We start from the raw sequence: 20550 nt of genomic DNA on the forward strand, positions 1-20550 counted from the left end.
AGGCAGTGAGGACCTGGTAGATGAGAGAGGAGAGTCCAGGGCATGAGGGGCAGTGCTGGCCGTCGATGTGCAGGGCCCCGTCTCTGCCCTCCCAGGACGTGCTGGGCGAGTCCCGGGACCCGTGTTAAACCCAGGCACCAAGCTGTGGCAGGAACGTGTGCTCATCATCACTGTGACTCTAGATGCCTTGGCCAGTGGCGACCCTTTCTGTCCCCTGGCCCTGCCTTCCTTGGGGACGGGTTGTCACCAGGTACTCGGCCAACCCACTGCTTCCTGGGGAGGCAGGACAGCTAGGCAAACTCCAGTGCAGTTCCGCCCTGGCATGATGGTGCTGGTGTCACAAACTGTGCTTTATTGCTATTAATTCATGATATCTCTTTTTTTTTAGTGCTTTTTATTAAATTCTGGTAAAATATACATAACATAAAGTTTACCATTTTTGTGTGTACAATTCAGTGACGTTAAGTTTATTCACAGTATCGTGTAACCATCACCAGGGTCTGTTCCCAGAACTCTTTCATCATTTGAACAGAAACTCTGTCCCCATTAAACACTAACTTCCTGTTCCCCACCCCCAGCCCCTGGTAAACTCTACTCTTTCTGCCTCTACGGGCCTGAGTCCTCGGGGAGCCTCATATCAGGGGAATCATGCAGCACCTGTCCTGTGACTTGCTCATTTCACTCAGCATAATGTCCTCAACGTTCATCCATGTTGTAGCAGGTGTCAGAACTTCTTTCCTCTTAGTAACTGGAGAGTACCCCATATTTAGTGTACCCATTCATCTGCTGGACACTTGGGTTGCTTCCACTGTTTGGCTGCCGTGAATGTGGTGGACACATTCTGCCGTGAATGCGGTCTGTCCAAGTCCCTGTTTCAGTTCTTCGGGGTATGCATGAAGGAGTAGAATTGCTGGGTCACAGGGTAATTCTATATTTCACTTTTTGGAGAGCCACTAATGTTTCCACCGAAGCTGCACACTTTCCACCCCCAGCAGGTGCACGAGTGTCCCCGTGTCTCGCGTCCTCACCAGCACCGGCTGCTTTTGCTGTCTTTTTGATTCTAGCCGTTCTAGTGGGTGTGAGGTGGACCTGACCTGTGGTTTTGATTTGCATTTTCCTGATGAAAAATGATGTTGAGCATGTTTTCATGTTCTTATCGGCCATTTGTATATCTTCTTTGGAGAAATGTCCATGAATATCCTCTGCCCATTTTTAATCGGGTTGTTTATTGTGTTGTTGAGTTTTCAGAGTTCTTTGTATGTTCTGGATACAAGTCTTTTGTCAGATATATGACTTTTTTTTTTTTTTTTCCCCATACCGCAGCATGTGGGATCTTAGTTCCCCGACCAGGGATCGAACCCACTCCCCCTGCATTGGAAGCACAGAGTCTTAACCACTGGACCGTCAGGGAAGTCCCCCAGATATATGATTTGCAAACTTTTTCTCCCATTCTCTAGCTTGTCTTTTCATGGTCTTGACAATGTCCCTGGGAACACAGTCCTTACTGCTGGTGCTGGTGGTGTTACGCCACTCTGTCGCCTTGTGACGTTTCTTTCCCGTGAGGCCGTTTTCATGTGCCCTTTCAAGTCCATAAGTACATAGGTTACACCATCCTGCAGACTCTGCATCTTCCATGGAACAGAACACCTGGCTGGTGACAGACATTGCTTGGCGATTTCTGTCTTTTGTGGGGAGCAGGCAATGCCCAGAAATCAGATGCCTTGTCTTGGCTGAAAGTTCATTTTTGCTGTTGCAGTGGAGATGAACTGGACCACTTTTCTGTCTCTGGGATTACAGACCTATGTCACATATGAGAGGAGGGGGTCTTCAGATGCTTGCCCTTTCCCAGTTCTGCCCCACCATCGGGATGTTACATCCCCCCACATGCCAGAAACAGGAATAAACATGTAAATAAGAGCTTTTAATCCTGTCTTGATAATGATAGATGGTTTGATCATCCTGAGGAAAAAAGTCTACCTTGAAGTGTTTTTTAGTTAACAGTGTATGTTTATCAAATGGTCATTTTTTTAGTGTATGTGAATAAATAGAATAAAATATTCATTATGAATTCTTTGTAGGAGGCCCTCGAATAGGAAGATATTTTATCTTCCTGAGAGTAAAATTGGCAATTTGAGGGTGTAGAGAGGTGTGTCTGTCTTTCTACCTGTCCTTTTCCCCTCCTTATGTTGGGAGAGCAGACGTTGTCGAGAGAGGTAGCTGAAGGACGGGGCGGCCCTGGAGCTCTGGCCAGGACTCTACTCGGGCACCTCCTAGCCGCCCCGCAGCTGCCCCAGGTTGTTCGTGCAGCCAGGACTTCCCTTCCTGCCTCTTCCTACGCCTTCATCCACCTCTGCCTTTTGATAGGCTTGGACCTCCCCACCCCTGCCTGCAGTTACGTGCCCTTTGTCTCCACCTGGGACTAGGGCCCAGGAAGAAGGTTTTAAGGCCCACTGTCCAGACACCGTGCAGGGACTCTCCCCAACCAACGTTGGGTCCAGTGTAGGCTCTGCTGCAGGTGCCCGCATCCCCACTCTGGGGGCGACAAGTGGAGCCGCCTGGGAGCCTGGTTAGGTGGGACCGGAAGAGCAGCAGCTTGGCGGTGGGACTGCAGGCTTGTGGGTGATGGAATTCGGCCAGAGAGGGGAGGCTGACCGGCATGTGTCCTTCTGATCTTTCTGGACGTTCTACCATCTACTGCTGCCCTTCTCTTGCTTCCCTGTCCTCCCTGCAGATCTGTTCCAGACCCCTTCCCAGAGCTGGCCGCCTTCCTAACATTGTCTCTGAAACGGCCTCCCAGGTGCTGCGGGAACCCCTGGACATGGACACCATCCAGCGAGAGCTTCCCCACGAGCTGGACCAGGTGCACCTGGAGGTTTTGCAGCTGCGGAAGCAGGTGGCTGAGATTGAGAAGCATCTCAGGTCAGCCCAGAAGGAAGGCGGGGGTGCTTCAGGCAGGCAGCAACCGCACGCCTCAGACACCGAGGCTGTCGGGGGAGAGGTGGGTGCCCTGTGGGTGCTCTGCGTCCTGTGCGGGACTGGTCTGGGGTGCAGTCTTGGCCATTGAGGGGCCCGCCCGCCCCGGCCTCCCTCTTCTTCCTTGACTAGGCTGACTCTGCCGGGGCTGTTCTCCACAGACGCTGTCAAGGGCTGCTAAGCCTCTCATCCTCCAGGTCGCTGAGATCCCTTTAAAAGCATGTAGGGAGGCTGCACACGTGAAGAGGACTGTTTGGTGTCCTCTAACAAAGGAGTCCTTGACTGTGTGATTCAAGGGCCTGGGAAGCCCTGAAATGGATGCAACATGGTGGGTTCTCCTTCCAGAGGACCCTCAGGGATGGAGCCTGTGGTTCTCATGAGCTTCTCAGAGTGTTTGAGATGCTGTCCGGAGCACGGGCCACCAGGCCACCTGGCGTCCTGGTCCTGGTCAGGCCCTTGGCACCCAGTTGCCCTCCAGTTCCATGGCTGGGTTTAAGCCAAGGTCCCAGGCCAGGGCAAGAGCTCTGCAGCAGCACGTTGTCCCCACATGTCTGCCAGACAGGCCACCTTCCTGCTTCCTGAACACCGTGATGGAGATGCTGCAAAAAATGGGCTTTCTTCACAGGGCGTCATGTGACATGCCTCCCGAGACCTGTCAGTTACCTACGGTTATTTGCAGTCACAGATGGTGACCTGCAGTTACCTGTGATTACCTGCATTACCTGCGGTGACCTGTGATTACCTGTGTTACCTGTGGTTGCACATGGTGACCTATTCATAAGCAGAAGGTTTTAAGGACAGTAAAATGATGTCTGGAAGGCATCAAGAGTCCTCAGGCAGAAGTAGCATCGATCATATGCCCCCCAGTGGTTCTCATCACATGGGCCAAGTTTTGAGAGTGATACTTAAGGACACAAGAGAGACCAGGCTCCAGGACCTACTGTCGGGGACTGTGAAGGACCTGGAATGGAGAAGATGCAACCCAGGACACTATCTGGCTTAAGGAACATGAGGGGGGCCAGCTGTGCGTTGGCAGGGGCGAACATATGAGCAGTGCCTGCAGAGGGAGATGGGCTGGTGAGGGGGAAGCTGAGGGAGCCTGAGCCCCGAGGGGGCACTAGAAGTGGGATACTGAACCCTCTGTGCCATCGGTAGGTGGATGCTGTCCCCAAGAGCCCCAGACCTCCCCACAGTCCTGTAATCCAGGAGTTAAGTTCAGAGGCTCCAGGCCCAGCTGGGCAGCAAATGCCATTGGTGATGTGTCTGCTCTCCCGCCATGGCCATGACTGTTCCAGGTGCTGCCAGGGGCTCACTGCAGCCCAGGGACCCTTGCAGCTCTCCTGTTAGCAGCCCTCGTATAACTCTGATCCCCTTGTTTAGAGTGAAGGGGGAAGAAACCATGCAAATGAGTGGAAGTTAAAATCGAGGTATTTAATCCCTTGGCAGACAGCCTGGGACCTGAAGCGACTTGAGGCCCAAGGCCGCTCTCCCAAGGTGGGTGTTGAGTGAGCTCTCTGGGCCTTAGTTTCTGCATGGCTATCAGGGTCCCACCTCCTTCCAGGTCTAGGCATCCTGTGACCTTGGTGAGATCACTCCCAGGGTGAGAAATTGGAGGCACAGGAAACCCTTTGCCCAGGCCAGGCCCACCCAGGCTCTGCTCGTAATTGCCCAGCTGTGTTGGGTGCCCAGAGAAGAGGATGTGGGCACCAGGCTTCTGAGGCTGGGGAAGAAGGTGGTCGGTAGGGCTAGGATGCCTCTGGGGCTCAGGTTGGGGTTGGAGTCACCACAGTAAACTCGTGGGTTACTTTAAAGAGAGAGGTGTGCACATACCCCGGCTCTGTCCACCAGGAGCCAAGGGGCAGTGGCTCCCCAGGGTGGGTGAGTGCACCCAGTGCCTAGATCGCATTCCCGAACTTCCTGCTCTGCTGAGAGGAACCAGGGTAAGTGGCCAACTCCACCACGGAGACATGACAGGGATGCAGGAGCCATCATAAAGGGCTCCCACTGACCAGATCTAGGCCAGTCAGTCATGAAGTCAGGGTCATCATCTACCTACTAAAATGGAGTCGCATTCACTCTGCTGCAAATAAACCGACAAGGAAAGAAAGGAGAGAGGAAAACCCTTCCTTACTTAGAACATCAACCAAGGACATGAAGGGAATGACACAGCCGGGGGGTGTCATCAGATGCTGAAATTCTGGACAAGCTGTTTGTGTGGAATCTCCCCAGAAGTTCTTCTTATTGGAAAGGGAAAACAGTAACTTTCTGGTGCTGCAGCCAGTGGACGCCACTTCCGAGAGATCAGCTCCCATTGCCAACACTGGGACAGACGGACATCACGAGCCTCCGGACAGGAGAGGGACACAGCCTTGCTCCTGACTCCAAGCACAAGACCTCCTGACTCCAAGGACAGACCCAGACCGAGGGCCACTAAACCCACAGCTTGTCCTGTTGAGAACATTCTGCTGGGGTCTTAGGGGACCCAGGATGCAGAAGCCATGCAGGGTCCTCGGCCCCGGGCGGGAGGAACAGGCCATAAAGGGCGTCCTCTGGGCAGCTGGTGGAGGTGCCTGTGGACTGTGCGCTAGGTCATAATGCCACGTCCCTGTGACATTTCTGGTTCTAATAACTGGTTATTAAGAGAATGTCCTTGTTTTCAGAAAGTACAAGCTGAAGTATTGGGGCATAAAGGGGTGCGATGTCTCCAACTCACCCTCAGATGGTTCAGAGAGAGATGTGTGTGGAGAGGGGAGGAACCACCAGCAGTGAGACAGGGGCGTGGGCCTCGGGCCGTCCCTGCAGCTGCTCTGTGGGGGTGGGACCCTGCCACACAAAAGCCAGCACCCCAGCCCAGAGGGACCTGCAGACCCTGGAGCTCCCCGCAGTCACAGGAGACCCTGTGGGGCAGGTGGCTGCACTGTCACGCTTCCATGGTTCTCGGCTCACCCAGGCCCCTCCCTCCTGCAGGCTGCCCTGCCCAGGCCCCAAACAGACGGATGCTGGGTTTCCCCAGGCCTCCCCACCGGGCACCTCGGACCGCTGGGGGGCAGTGTTGGCTGGCGATCCCTCTGGCTCTGCCTGGAAGCTTGGGAACCTGCCCCAAGGGAGCCCGCGCTGCCTCTCCCTGGGCCTCAGCCTCCCCGCAGGGCTTCTTCAAGGAGCCCAGGCACTCCCTTCCCTTGGGAACAGAGTTGTCATTAGGATGCCTCAAGCTTTCCCTCTGCTGCGTGGATGTTTCCGTTCTGGCCAGGATGCTGGGACCTGCACCAGAGCAGGCGAGGGCAGGTGGATGGGGCCATCACGGGGTGGGACCTTGGGCCCTGAACGCAGCAGTGCAGAAGCTCCTGGGCATCTCAGGTCATTATTAGCATTGTGTCATTGTGGGGTGAGACTTTAGAGTCATCAAAATAAGCTTCATCTTACCAGGAACTAAGCTTAAGAGAGGTGGGGCCCAGCTGCAGCACCCGCTCATCGCGTGCGGTCACTGTGTGACAAGAACATGGGCCACTCAAGATCAGGACTCCCCATCCCCTGGCCCAGCCACGCCTGAGGGCACGCCTCAGGCAGCATGTTCCTCAGCTCAGGCCAGGGCCATCTTTGCAGGGTGGCGTCCTGCTTTTGAAGAGATTTTTAAATCTCTAAGTGTTCTGAATTTTGCACAGTCTCTGTTTTCTGGATTGTTCTTTCCTTACTTAAAATAACACAAGAGAATCCCACAGCATATCCTTGTAGAGGACAAAGCCTGGAGAAAGAATGGCCTGGCCAGTCCCCCAATCCCAGGGCTACATCCCTGGAGGTTGTGTACCTTTCCCAACGGGTCGGGTTAGCCGCCTGGGGCCTGTGCAGCCCCGTGTGTGAATCCATGCTACAGGTCTCCAAGACACAGCCCCCCACCGGCCCTGGTCCTGTACACTCGAGAGACCCCGAGCCGGGGCTGCGGGGCGGAGGCCTTTCTCTGATGGTCGCTTTACCGCATCACCTCCACGCCCCGCTTCATGCCAATACGTCAGGCATGTGCTGGAGGCACTGGTGTGCAAACACCGTAGCTCCCAGGCCACAGGAGGGCACAGGTGCTTGCCAGCCCTGGAAAGGCACACCAAGAAACAGGGCCAGGACAGGGCGTGCTGGTCTCTTCCAGGGACGTAGAGCAGATTCCTTGTTCTGGCGCCAGCTCGAGTGGCTGGGACGGCACAATGCGGTTTTTCATAGGTGTGAGGAGCAGCCATGCCTAAGTAGGCCACCTGCCTCCTTTGGGGCCTTGGACGCCACTGGCTCCTCCTGGGCCCCTGCCTGGAACAGAGGCAGCCACACACATTCTCCTTTTTCCCTTTCTCCTTTCCCCACACCCACCCCATTCCAAATACCCCTCTGGGTGGGAGCACACATCTGTGCGTGAGTCCAGACTGGGACAGTGGTAGGATGTAGGGCCGCGTGGTGCTGCCCGAGCAACGGGGTTCAGACCTCGGGTGTTGGCCCAAGGCAGCCTCCAGGCCCAGAAGCGGAGGCCCCAGGCAGCCACTGCTCCCTCCCTTGGCCTCCTTTGCTTTCTCTCTGGCACCTTTGTCCGGGTCAGGATGGTGGGAAACCTGGGCCGGCCTGCAGGTGGTGGAGGGGAGTCTGAATGGCAGGTAGAGAAATGACTGAGATGGGAGTATGGACGATGGAGCCAGAGAGGAGGCAGGGAAGGCAAGGTACTGAGTGAATGAAGGCAGGGGAGGCGTTGGAGAAGGGCCCAGGGCAGAGGGGCCCAGCAGTGCAGACATCCAGGGCAAGGGGAAGAGAGTAATGGAGGCTGGGTTCCCGTTCCAGGCCACCTTTTGGGTCTCTGCCAGCCCCCTTCCACACCAGGCGGCCAGCAGGCACCCAGCCGGTGACCATGGGGCCCTCGAAGGGGGTCGGATCACACGTGTAGCCCTCCTGGGTCCCGGGGGCACCTTTGGAGGGAGCCCAGGCCTGGGTGCCAGCTGGCTCCTCACTGTCACTGGAAAGACAAAGGCATTGGGGCAGGGCACAGAGTCACCAAGTGCAGGCAGGCCTTGGCCTGGGAGCCTGGAGGGCCTTCATTCAGAGCACACCCCCAGCCCAACCCCGCCCCCCTGAGAGAGAAGGTGGGCATGGATGCATCATGGTGGAGGGACGTCACCCAGCGATGTGGGTTCTGGGACAGTCGTTCGGGCGGTGGCACCCACCATCCGCACCCTCACTCCCACTTCCCGTTCCCCTCCAGGACTCCTCTGATGGCCTCTGCTGTGTGGATTTGTTCACAGGGCCCGGCACGTGGAGGACCCGCAGGGACCGAGGACGAGGAGGCACAGCCCCCTCAGGCCCTGTCTGTGCCCCGACTCCAGAGGAAGCTCAAGGAGGCAGCCAGGAAAATCCTGCGGCTGCACCTGGAGAAGGAGCAGCTCCTGGAGCTGGGGAACCGGCTGCGTGCAGAGCTGGGCCACCTCACTGGTGGGTCACCCCCCCCCCCCCAACCGGCCCAGCATCGCCTGCGCCGTGTGGTTGGGGATGCTGGCAACAGAAGAGCCGCGGTGGGGGGACCGGAAGAGGGCCAGAGGGAGGAGGGCCGGCCAGGCTGGCGGGGCGGGGGGTGGGGGGGGGTTTAGAAGGGAGAACAGAGCCGCCCTGTGGAGCGGCCAGGTCAGGAGTCAGGCACAGAGCTTGGCTTCATCTCTGCAGTGGGAGTTCCGTGAACCCACTCCTCTGGCAGCATCTGTGAGAAAAATACCGCAGGTTAGCAAAGCAGCTGGTGTTTCTATGCGGCTTTGTGGTGACGGCAAAGGCTGCCGGGTTCCCAGGCCGGCTCGGGCCTCGGCTTCCTCGAGATAAAGGCGACAGTGTATGCGGTGCAGCCGAGAGGCCGGGACTGTGGGCCGCAGACACCCAGGCTGCCCGTGGGGGTCTTGGTTGCTGGTTCCTGAGAAAGGGGCCCATGGAACCCACCAGAGCCACCACACATTGGGCCTCTCCTGGCGCCTTGGCACCATCCGGTTCTCACAAGCACCCCCGGGTCACCCAGCCTGGCTGAGTGGCGCTCGCGCTGCCTCTGCCTTAAGCCCCTCGGTTTTCCTGCAGCTGGGGCACAGGCCGCTTTCTCACAGCTTACCCCTCAACTTCTGTGGCTTCTGCTTGTCTGTCCTTTTCCAGCAAGAGCTTTGAGTCACTGTGATGATCCCAGAGTCTGGGAGCTTTGGGATTCTACCCTGTTGTCGACTTGAAACTAAGCCATCCCCTCTCTCCATGACAGCTCACCTCCTTGAGGAGCAAGGCTCCAGGCTTGTGTTTCCTACTGGAAGCAGAGCACCCCAGTGTGCCTCTAAGGAGCTCGGAGCCATGGGGTGTCTGCAGAATGCTTCCTCTTGGCTAACTAGAGTCTTGGCTTCCCTCAAGGGTCCTCCTCACCCCCAAGCACTGCAGTGCCCAGAAAGCAGTTCCCACTGAAGGGGAAGGAGGTCGGGCGGAACATCCATCCCCGGTCTCTTCGTAGCACTGAGCTGTGTGTACGATAATAGTAGCTTTTTTTTTTTTTTTTTTTTTTTTTTTTTTGCGGTACGCGGCCTCTCCCGTTGTGGCCTCTCCCGTTGCGGAGCACAGGGTCCGGATGCACAGGCTCAGTGGCAGGCTGAGCCCAGCCCAGGAGGCTCATGAGACCAGCCGCTCCGCGGCATGTGGGATCTTCCCAGACTGCGTCATGAACCCGTGTCCCCTGCATCTCAACCACTGCGCCACCAGGGAAGCCCCAAGGGCTCCATTTCTTAATTCTACCCCATTCCCTCCCACATCTGAACCTTCCTGCCCCTTAACCTTGGCCTCCGTGCCAAGCCCTGCCACTGCCAGGGTTCCCTCTCCCAGCCCTTGAGGCCCCAGACCTTTTTGATCACAGCCATGCCTCCCTCTGACCTTTTATCCCAGTGAACTTTTCTTTCCTCCTCATTGTGGCTTCCTGTAATCAGCTGGCCTCATGGCCAAATATTTGAGTCATCCACCTACCTACCCACCCATCCACCCACCCACCCATCCATCCATCCATCGCCCATCCATCCAGTAGAGGAGCCCCTGATCGGTGCAGACCCTCCATTGCCAGGCCCCAATCTGACTGAACTCCTCTCCCCAGGCCTGCTCCCTGTGCCTCCCAGTGTCAGAGAAAGCCGCAAATCCCTAGTGACCAAGTTTGCAGCCTTCTCTGAAAGTTGGAGCGACCTCAGCAATAGAACTTTCCATGCCTGGTGTTTTCATTAGTGGTAGACTTTTAACCACCTTTCATTTTCTTCTCTGGTGATTTGCCTGTATGGATTTTCTGCCTCTTCCTGGATCAATTTTGTACGTTTACATTTTGCTGGAAATCTATCCAGAGTTCCTAGCCTTTAAAGTACTACCGTAGAGTGGCACATAGTGGCCCATAACTCTCTACTTTCTTCTGCATCTGTGCTTGTTACCTCCTTCATTTTCTAAGACTTCCATATGTGCAGAGATGTGGCATTCAGCTCCAACTGCCCTTCGCCCATTGGCTATGCACATATTGACTCAGTGCATCTTTGCAACAATCCCAAGCATGAGGAAGGCTCCCCTTAAAAAGTTTAAAACCACATAGACATGGAAAAGTCAAAAATCAACAGATTTGATGTCATTACATCTTTTTTTTTAATTTATTTTTTATTTTTTTGGCTGCGTTTGGTCTTCATTGCTGTGCACAGGCTTTCTATAGTTGCAGCGAGCGGGGGCTACTCTTCGTTGCGATGTGTGGGCTTCTCATTGCAGTGGCTTCTCTTGTTGCGGAGCACAGACTCTAGGCGTGCGGGCTTCAGTAGTTGTGGCACGCGGGCTCAGTAGTTGTGGCTCACGGTCTCTAGAGTGCAGGCTCAGTAGTTGTGGCACTCAGGCTTAGTTGCTCCGTGGCATGTGGGATGTTCCTGGGCCAGGGCTTAAACCGTGTCCCCTGCATTGGCAGGCGGATTCTTAACCACTGTGCCACCAGGGAAGTCCCTCATTACATCTTAGTATATCTCTAAGGAAAAGACATTGTAAGCAAAGATAAAAGACAAATAACAGACTCGGGAAATGTTTGCAACATACCTGACAGGTAAAACGAATGAGTACCCAAAATGGGCATCTGTAGATCACAGGCAAAATGCTGGATGGCACGTACAGGAGAAAATCCACAGAACTGACAAGGGTATGGACGCCACGCGCCTCTGCAGGAGTCTGAGGCGGGCAAGTAAGTCAGCATCAAGTTTACGCCCAGACTAAAAAGTCCCACCCTCATTGTCCAGGAGAGTGTGAGGGACACCCTGCCTCCGCGGGAACCTTCCCTGGTGAAGCCTTTTTGGAGGGCAATTTGGCTGCATCTCTCAAATTTTTTAATGTTCGTACCCTTTGAATAAGCTACTCTTCCCCTAGAGATTCTTTTAAAAGATTTTCTCACAGATCTGAAAAAGATGTACATATAAGGATATATGTATATATATATTTATATTTATATATATATATATATATATATATATATTTTTTTTTTTTTTTTTTTTTTTGTGGTGCGTGGGCCTCTCACTGTTGTGGCCTCTCCCGTTGCGGAGCACAGGCTCCAGATGCGCAGGCTCAGCGGCCATGGCTCACGGGCCCAGCTGCTCCGCGGCATGTGGGATCTTCCCGGACTGGGGCACGAACCTGTGTTCCCTGCATCAGCAGGCAGACTCTCAACCACTGCGCCACCAGGGAAGCCCATACAAGGATATTTTTGACAGCGTTTTTATTACAGTAAGAACGTTATTGGGAAGGTCCAGGTGTTCATCCGTGGGACATCGGAGTCGGAACTTGGATGCTGCTCAGCCCTCAAGAGAACGAAGGGGCGCCCGCATCCCCAGCAGGCGCCATCTCCGCACAGCGCTTCTCAAACAAGAGGGACAGACAGCCTGCTTTCCGCATTCAGCTCCAGTCCACTGTGGATGATTCTTTTGTCAAGTACAATAAAAATGTGGCCCTTCCAAATTACTTCAAAGCCCCTGACGTCCTAACACGTATTCTCACTTTGTGTCCTTTCCTCGCGGGCCTGGACACTGTAAGGACCAGCTCGGCCCACTGACCACACACTGTGTGTGCCAGCCCAGACGCGTCAGCCTGTGAGAGGAGCAGCCCGCCGAACAGTGTGCTTGGAGCCCCAGGTGAACATACAAAGCGTGTGTGTGCACACGTGCACATACAGGGCGGACTGGAAGGAAGCACATCCAGCGCTTTGAGGAGGATAGCGGAGTGAGAAGAGATGGGTGAAGGGTTTGGGGTTTGCTCTGTGAACTTCTCTGTCACTGGTGGTTTGTAAGAATGTCCAGCATACTCCGTTGGTTCCCTTTTGGGAAGGCCACCCTCCCCCAACACCGTGCGATGGTAGGTTTCTACTCTCCCACATTTGGGGGATAGCAAAGGCTGTGAACAAGACTGGTCTGTCTGCATTTTTTTACAAAGATGATTTACCAGGGTCATCAGTCATGTGACTGCGATCATTAAGTGGTACAGAATGACCAGCTGTGACAGAAGTATCTTATCATCACTTGACAATATTGAAAATGTGAGACCGTACAGCCAAGGCAGAGCCACACCCACTCTGGCTCCCTCTGGTTTCAGCGCCACCAGGCAGGGTCGACCCCAGGGTACACCTGCCCCTGCCCCAAGGCTTGTCCTCGCCTGTGTGCCTCTGGGAAGGGACCTCATCCCCGCAGGGAGCTAGCAGAGCAGCCCCTTCACTGGCCCTGGCTTCATCCTGCATCCTCCACGGCCTGGGGTCAGGCTCCTGTGCCAGCCACGTCCCTCCCTCTCAGGTCCGGGCCTTCGGATCCGCATTTACAGACAGGCAGACTCGCGTGGTTGGGCGTGTGGCCCAGAGCTGCCCAGGCGGCCCTTGATTCAGCCCTTCACTCCCCCACCTCTTCTCCAGGCAAGTGGGTGGGTGGCCGTGCTGGGGAGTCACCTGTCCCCAGGTGCCCCATCCCCGTTTGCACTCCTGTCAGCCCAGCTCTGAGTGCTCACCCCTCACTTCTGAGAGGCCATTACACCATCTGCTGTGGGTGAGGCCAGGACCATGATGGATGCCAGCACAGCCTGAGCAGGCCTGCACGGTGGAGGGCCAGAAAAGGGCCGGTCATGCAGCCAAACTGAGTGGACTTCAGCTTGGCCCACCTCTCTCCTACTCTGTTCTTCCTCCTGCTGCCAGTTCAGCTTTTGCCAGAAATTGGAACTGCACATGATGTTTTCCTAATCTATAGTATACAGCTAGGATTCCTTAAAGTGTTGTTTCTAAGAATCTTAACATCTAACAGTTTTGAAAGACTTTATTTGGGGGGTAGTTTTAGGTTCACAGCAAAACTGAGCAGAAGACACAGATTTCCTGTACACTCCCTGACCCCGCACACGCACTCCTCCCTCATAATCCACATCCACTCTAGATGGTACATTTGTCGTAATCAGTGAAACTACTTTGACACAGCGTCACCCAGAGTCCGTAGTTTACATCAGGTTCACCTTGGTGGTGTGTGTTCTGTGGGTTTGGAGCCTCTGTGCTCCACTGGTCATCCTCCCTTCCTCCTGACTTCTGACAACCACTCATCTTTTCACTGTCTCCATAGTTTAGCCTTTTCCAGAATGTCATACAGTTGGAATCACACAGTATATAGCCTTTGATAGCCAGCATTTCTTTTTATTTATTTATTATTATTATTATTTTATTTTTTTGGCTGTGTTGGGTCTTTGTTGCTGCACGCGGGCTTTCTCTAGTTTCAGTGAGCAGGGGCTATTCTTCTTTGTGGTGCGTGGGCTTCTCATTGTGGTGGCTTCTCTTGTTGCGGAGCATGGGCTCTAGGCGCGCGGGCTTCAGTAGTTGCGGCTCGCAGGCTCAGTAGCTGTGGCTTGTGGGCTCTAGAGTGCAAGCTCAGTAGTTGTGGCGCATGGGTGTAGTTGCTCCGCGGCATGTGGGATCTTCCCGGACCAGGGCTCGAACCCATGTCCCCTGCATTGGCAGGCAGATTCTTAACCACTGCACCACCAGGGAAGTCCCATAGCCAGCACTTCTTAAAAGCTCTCTTTTTATTCTGATTATGAAAGGCTGTTTGCTCACTATAAAAATACAAATGAATGCTGAGAAATTGTTAACTTATACTGGAAAGCACAAATTACTGACTAGAACTCATCCGCATTTTGGCGCCTATCTGTCTGTCTGTCGGGGTGTGTGTTCACACTGTCACACGCACCCTCACGTTGGAACTCCACGTGGCCCCCGCCTCGGTCTGCACTCATTCCCTCGCTGGCCCCGCTGGGAGGAGACTCCACGCTGGAATCACATGTCTGTCCTGCGGCTCGGCAGTCATGCTGTAGCCAGCCTCGCAGGAGGGCATGGTCGTGCCCCCAGTCCACCCCTACCCCCCACCCAAGCGCATCTCAGGCATTTTTACAACAGTAAAATGCCTACTTGACCACAGCTTCACAGAAACTAAAAACATTAGAAAATGTTTTTTGCCAATTTAGTTAGGTAAAAATAGTTCATTGTTTTAATTTGTATTTCTTTACATTTCTGTGTGTGTGTGTGTTTTGGCCATTTGTATCTCATTATCATGTAGTTTTCCTGCTGAATTTCTTTTGTCCCTTCCCCCAACTTTCTTCTTGCTGAATTTTTGATTCATCTAGAAATGATTTAGTAAAAGGAAAGAACAAATTAGGGATTTATCTTTATCTTTTCCTAAGTGGTTAGCTGGCTGACCCAATGCTGTTTATTGGGCACACTTACATAAATAGTAAAATACCTCTTTACATTTAATTAATTATGATCATACATAAGGATCTCCAATCCTACTGTAAATGATATTAATTTAGAAGCAGTGATTTCAGTCACATTTTATGAACTCTTGGCATGTTTGCCCCTCGCTGGCAGCAACCTGCCACACTCTGCTTCTCTAGGACCCTCGGGAGCCCTGGGTCATGCACAATTTCACACATCTCTTCTGAGGGCCTGGGAGGGAAAGGAACTGACATTCAGGGATCTAGTCTTTCCTTCAAGAAGAGCCTGTGGGCAATAAACTCTTTGTCTTCATAAAATGATTTTATTTTGACCACTTTCTAGAACGATGGTGTAGCTGGAAAGAGACCTCTGATTAGCATTTTCTTACAACTTTTTCAAAGACAATAGCAACTTCCCTGGTGGCGCAGTGGTTAAGAATCCACCTGCCAATGCGGGGGACACGGGTTCGAGCCCTGGTCTGGGAAGATCCCACATGCTGCAGAGCAACTAAGCCCGTGTACCACAACTACTGAGCCTGTGCTCTAGAGCCCACGAGCCACAACTACTGAAGCCCACGCGCCTAGAGCCTGTGCTCGGCAACAAGAGAAGCCACCGCAAGGAGAAGCCCACGCACTGCAACGAAGAGTAGCCCCACTCGCTGCAACTAGAGAAAGGCTGCACGTAGCAACGAAGACCCAATGCAGCCAAAAATTAATAAATAAAATAAATAAGAAAAAAGAATCCACCTGCCAATGCAGGGGACACGGGTTCGAGCCCTGGTCCGGGAAGATCCCACATGCCGCGGAGCAACGAAGTCTGTGCACCACAACTACTGAGCCCGTGCGCCTAGAGCCCGTGCTCCAATGCAAGAGAAGACACTGCAGTAAGAAGCCCGCGCACTGCAACCAAGAGTAGACCCGCTTGCCACAATGAGAGAAAGCCCGCACGCAGCAACGAAGACCCAACGTAGCAAAAAATAAATAAAAACAATACCCTGCTGTCTTCTGAGAAGCCAGCATTAGTACAAGCCCCTTCCTGGTGGGTGGCCTCCCTTTCCTCTCTGGCTGCTCTCAGATTTTTTTCATCTAATCCGTTTGTGCTCCTGTTTTACCATCCTGTGTCTACATGAGAGTTGCTCTGCTTTAATTTAACCTGCTCTGGAATCAGTATGTTTTTTAAATCTTAAGACTTGTGGTTGGTTGGTTTTGTGTTTTTTTTTCCCAATTCTTTAAAATTCTCAGCCATTTTTTTTTTTAATAAATTTATTTATTTTTGGCTGCGTTGGGTCTTCGTTGCTGCGTGCGGGCTTTCTCTAGTTGTGGTGAGTGGCGGCTACTCTTCGTTGTGGTGCGCGGGCTTCTCATCGCAGTGGCTTCTCTGTTGCAGAGCACGGGCTCTAGGCCCACGGGCTTCAGTAGTTGTGGCACAGGGGCTCAGTAGTTGTGGCTGGTGGGCTCTAGAGTGCAGGCTCAGTAGTTGTGGCACACGGCTTAGTTGTTCCGCAGCATGTGGGATCATCCCAGACCAGGGCTCGAACCCGTGTCCCCTGCATTGGCAGATGGATTCTTAACCACTGAGCCACCAGGGAAGTCCCCATTGTTTCTTTCTTTTTTTTTTTTTTTAACATCTTTATTGGAGTATAATTGCTTTACTGTGGTGTATTAGTTTCTGCTGTATAACAAAGTGAATCAGCTATACATTTACATACATCCCCATATCTCCTCCCTCTTGTGTCTCCCTCCCACCCTCCCTATCCCACCCCTCTAGGTGGTCACAAAGCACCGAGCTGATCTCCCTGTGCTATGCGGCTGCTTCCCACTAGCTATCTGTTTTACATTTGGTAGTGTATATATGTCAGTGCCACTCTCTCACTTCGTCCCAGCTTACCCTTCCCCCTCCCCATGTCCTCAAGTCCATTCTCTACGTCTGCATCTTTATTCCTGTCCTGCCCCTAGGTTCTTCAGAACCATTTTTTTTTTTAGATTCCATATATATGTGTTAGCATACGGTATTTTTTTTGCTCTTTCTGACTTACTTCACTCTGTATGACAGTCTCTAGGTCCATCCACCTCACTACAAATAACTCAATTTTGTTTCTTTTTATGGCTGAGTAATATTCCATTGTATATATCTGCCACATCTTCTTTATCCATTCACCCATTGTTTCTTTAAATACCACTTCTTCCTATTTCTTTCTAATCTCTTCTGGAGCATGTTAGATGTGTTTATTTACATTGTGTGTGTGTGTGTGTGTGTGTGTGTGTGTGTGTGTGTGTGTGTGTGTGTTTTAAAATTTCTCTGCTACCTTCCAGGGGGTTTCCTCAAAGGTGACTGCTTGGAGCCAATGGGTAGATTCCTGTGTCTTTACCAGAAGTTTCCATTTCATCTTTATTCATTCTTTTCCTTGGGATAATTTTATTGTTCTTTCCCTGATTTCTTAAACATTTACTTCATTCTTTTTTGTTTAGTAATTGCATTTTATATATATATAAATTTATTTATTTTTAGCCGCATTGGGTCTTCATTGCTGTGTGCGGTCTTTCTCTAGTTGCGACGAGCAGGGGCTACTCTTCGTTGTGGTGTGCAGGCTTCTCATTGCAGTGGCTTCTCTTGTTGCAGAGCACGGGCTCTAGGTGTGTGGGCTTCAGTAGTTGTGGCACGCAGGCTCAGTGGTTGTGGCTCATGGGCTCTAGAGCGCAGGCTCAGTAGTTGTGGCTCACAGCTTAGTTGCTCCGCGGCATGTGGGATCTTCTCGGACCAGGGCTCGAACCCGTGTCCCCTGCATTGGCAGGCGGATTCTCAACCACTGTACCATCAAGCAAGCCCAGTAATTGCATTTTTTAAGGTGTGAATTTCCCATCTGAGTATGGCTTTGGCCATGTCCCAGGGGTTTTGAGGGATCATATTATCAGGGTGATTAGTTGCCAGATGTTCTGCCCCTATGGGCTCAGGTTTTCTATTTCACTCAAGTTAGGTTAGGATTGTTCACCTAGAACACAAAAATGGCCAGTTATTTTTCCAGCAAAATGGGAACAGCAAAGAATTGCCATTTAGGACTGCAGCTACGGTGAACCACGTGGAAGTCCAGTAAAACGAGAGGAAACGGGTTTTCTCACGGGTGAGATAGGAGTACCACACGAACTACTGTAGGGGATAATGAGGCCATAAGCCTCAAAGTCTTCTATTATGGACTTTATACCTTGAAGGGCTTTTTTACTTGAGGAGAGGTTTTGAGGGATCTATTTGAATCTCGATGGGAGGTACACTGTGGATTTTGCCAATACCAATTGGAGAATTTGCCCATAAGGAGAGTGGTAGCTGATTCAATAGGGACAAATGATTAGTGTTTCCGGAATCAGTTCCAGAACCGTTGGAGACAGAGCAAATAAAAGATGTCAAAGGATCATTTAATTCACCTGGTGGCTATTTTGATGGCGACTGTCAAATTTTAGAACTGTTTCCCCCTTTTGGGAGAAAGAAGTTCAGGCATGATACTTTTCCAAGAAGTCTCAGCCTATTAAATGAATAGGGACGGAGGAGCTAAGGAGAAGAGGGTGTGTATCTCTTAAAGGGTCTAAGCAAAAGGGAATAGGTTCAGAAACAGGACCCTGTTGAGGTGCATTAGAGATCCCCCAGTATTTGGACCAGTTTAGTATTTTGAGGCAGGGGCTCCTTTCTAGCAGTGGGGCTGAGCACTGAGAGTGTGGTCTGGTGTCTGTAAGGACAGAGAGAGATTCGTTCCCAATCTGGAGAGTGGCTTCTCCAAGCTGATTCAAGGAGAGGATTGGAAGAGCCTCTGTCCTTCCTTGGAGCCCCTCATTGGGAGTTAAGAGGATATTGGAAAGGCTGGTTAGAGGGCTGAAGATGCCCGAAACACTTAAACTTGTAACAGTCTTTCCAGTGTCCTCGCTCTTTACAGTAATAGCAGAAACTAGAAGGTTTTGGGTTTCGTTAAGGGGCCTTCATTTTCGGGAGTTGAAGATTAAGAATTTAGTGGTCTTTCTTTTTTTTTTTTTTTTTTTTTGCAGTACGTGGGCCTCTCACTGTTGTGGCCTCTCCCGTTGCGGAGCACAGGCTCCGGCCGCGCAGGCTTAGCGGCCATGGCTCATGGGTCCAGCCGCTCCGCGGCATGTGGGAACTTCCCGGACCGGGGCATGAACCCGTGTCCCCTGCATCGGCAGGCGGACTCTCAACCACTGCGCCACCAGGGGAGCCCTAGTGGTCTTTCTTTTAGGTGATTCATCTAGGATTCGAGTGAACTAATTTGCCAAGTTAACTAAGTCTAGAGTGGACGTAATTTCCCATTCCACCCTTGTTCTTTTAAAAGAGAAAGATCCTGGTTCAGCCCATTCATAAGTATGGAGATAAGGGGTATCTGAGTGGTTTGAACATCTGAAGGAAGACCAGAATTTTCTTTAAAAACAATGTGAAGTCAATTATAATAGTTATGAACAGGTTCATCAGATTTTTTTGTGAAAACCTAAATTTTATTCCCATCAACAGGCTTAGGAAAGACGACTGTAATTGCTGGTGGAGGTTTTCAGCACGTTCTGACCTCTTGCCAGAAGCTAGGGGTTTGTTTTTCTAAATCCCCTCCAGGGTGTTTCCATCGGGCTAATTTCATCCAGTGTTTGGCTTGCCCCTCAAAAAGCATGTAAACTAACTGATATAAATCTGAGAAACCAGACTGGTAGGTTTGAATAACTATGCTAAATTCTCCAGCAAACCTACGGGGGGGCCCTCAGTTACTTTAGGAAAGTCTTTAACTGCGTCTGGCAATTCACCCTTCCTCAAGGGAACATAAGTAATCTGGGGTCTCTTTGGACCCTCAGAATATTTCACTTTAAAGGGCAGGTTCTGATAGGTTCAGAGGGTGGCAGAGCCTGAGACAAAGAAGCAGGGGTGGGAGGATGAACAAGATGACACCAGGGACAAAGGAGTTGGGGGAGCTGAGCGTGAGACTTCAGAGCCATTTTGTCTTTCTTTAATTGTTTGCCTCAGTTAATGTAATTATTGTATTTGCAGGGAAGCAATTTTAAATTCCTGATAATGTTTGGAAGCCTCAAAATAGCAACCAAAAGAGGCACCCGGTTTAATTTTGATGATTTCAGAGCTATGGCTAATATAGTTTTAAGAAAGGTAAGTTTGGGGAGCCTGAAATTTCCCCATAGAAATGTGCAGGAGGAGGGGCTGTGGTTTTTAAACATAAAATCAGACAGGGTCCTTGAATGTGGGGTGCCCTCAAGACATTTAGATAACTGGGATCCCATTTTCGAGAGTTTTTTTTTTTTTTCTCTAAAGCAAAGAGGTAATTCTTAAACAGCCTGCAGGCCAAATAGCATCACAGTTCCAGTAGGGACAGCCTGATCCCAACGGAATCAGGCCAGAGGCTGAATGGCACAGTTCCAAATAGGAACAGCCCAGTTCCAAAAGGAATTGGACCAAATGCCAGCACAGTTCCAATAGGGACAGCCTGATTTCAAGTCCGGCTGAAGTGCCAAGTGAGTACTCACGGACAAAACAAGGCCTTAACAAAAAAGGATGAAGCCTTTGAACAGATCCCAGATAAAGCCTAGAGAGCTTCCAAATGCAAAAAGAGTGGAGCTCAGATCCAGGAGAAAAGCTTACCCTCAAACTCCAGGGGTGACTAGAAAAACAGTGAGCTCAGTGGGCTCTGTTGGTACCACACCTGTTTGCTCACCAGCCTTGGGGTTGTCAGGGGTCTGCTCTGGATCTCGGTTGGACCTCCATGTAATGTTAACCTAAAACAGTTATTTTTATCAGCAAAACGAGTTTATTAAGGAGCAGCAAAGAATTGC

General features: G+C 51.8%; 1 protein-coding gene across 19 annotated transcripts in view; it reads left to right on the forward strand.

The window, feature by feature from the left end:
• CCDC57 (coiled-coil domain containing 57) overlaps positions 1 to 20550 on the forward strand; it is a 107898-nt gene that overhangs the window by 47188 nt on the left and 40160 nt on the right. For 9 of the 19 annotated variants that reach the window (XM_033846793.2, XM_073798286.1, XM_073798284.1 and 6 more), the window contains 2 exons: positions 2732 to 2998; positions 8241 to 8427. In XM_033846793.2, coding sequence (XP_033702684.1) covers positions 2732 to 2998; positions 8241 to 8427 — 454 coding nt within the window. Of the gene's footprint in view, positions 1 to 2731; positions 2999 to 8200; positions 8428 to 11056; positions 11429 to 11728; positions 14413 to 20550 lie in introns of those variants that run through there. The other 10 variants (XM_073798291.1, XM_073798292.1, XM_073798293.1 and 7 more) reach the window with 10 other exon arrangements.

This window comes from Tursiops truncatus, chromosome 20, assembly GCF_011762595.2.
Source record: "Tursiops truncatus isolate mTurTru1 chromosome 20, mTurTru1.mat.Y, whole genome shotgun sequence".
Classification (NCBI taxonomy): Eukaryota; Metazoa; Chordata; class Mammalia; order Artiodactyla; family Delphinidae; genus Tursiops; species Tursiops truncatus.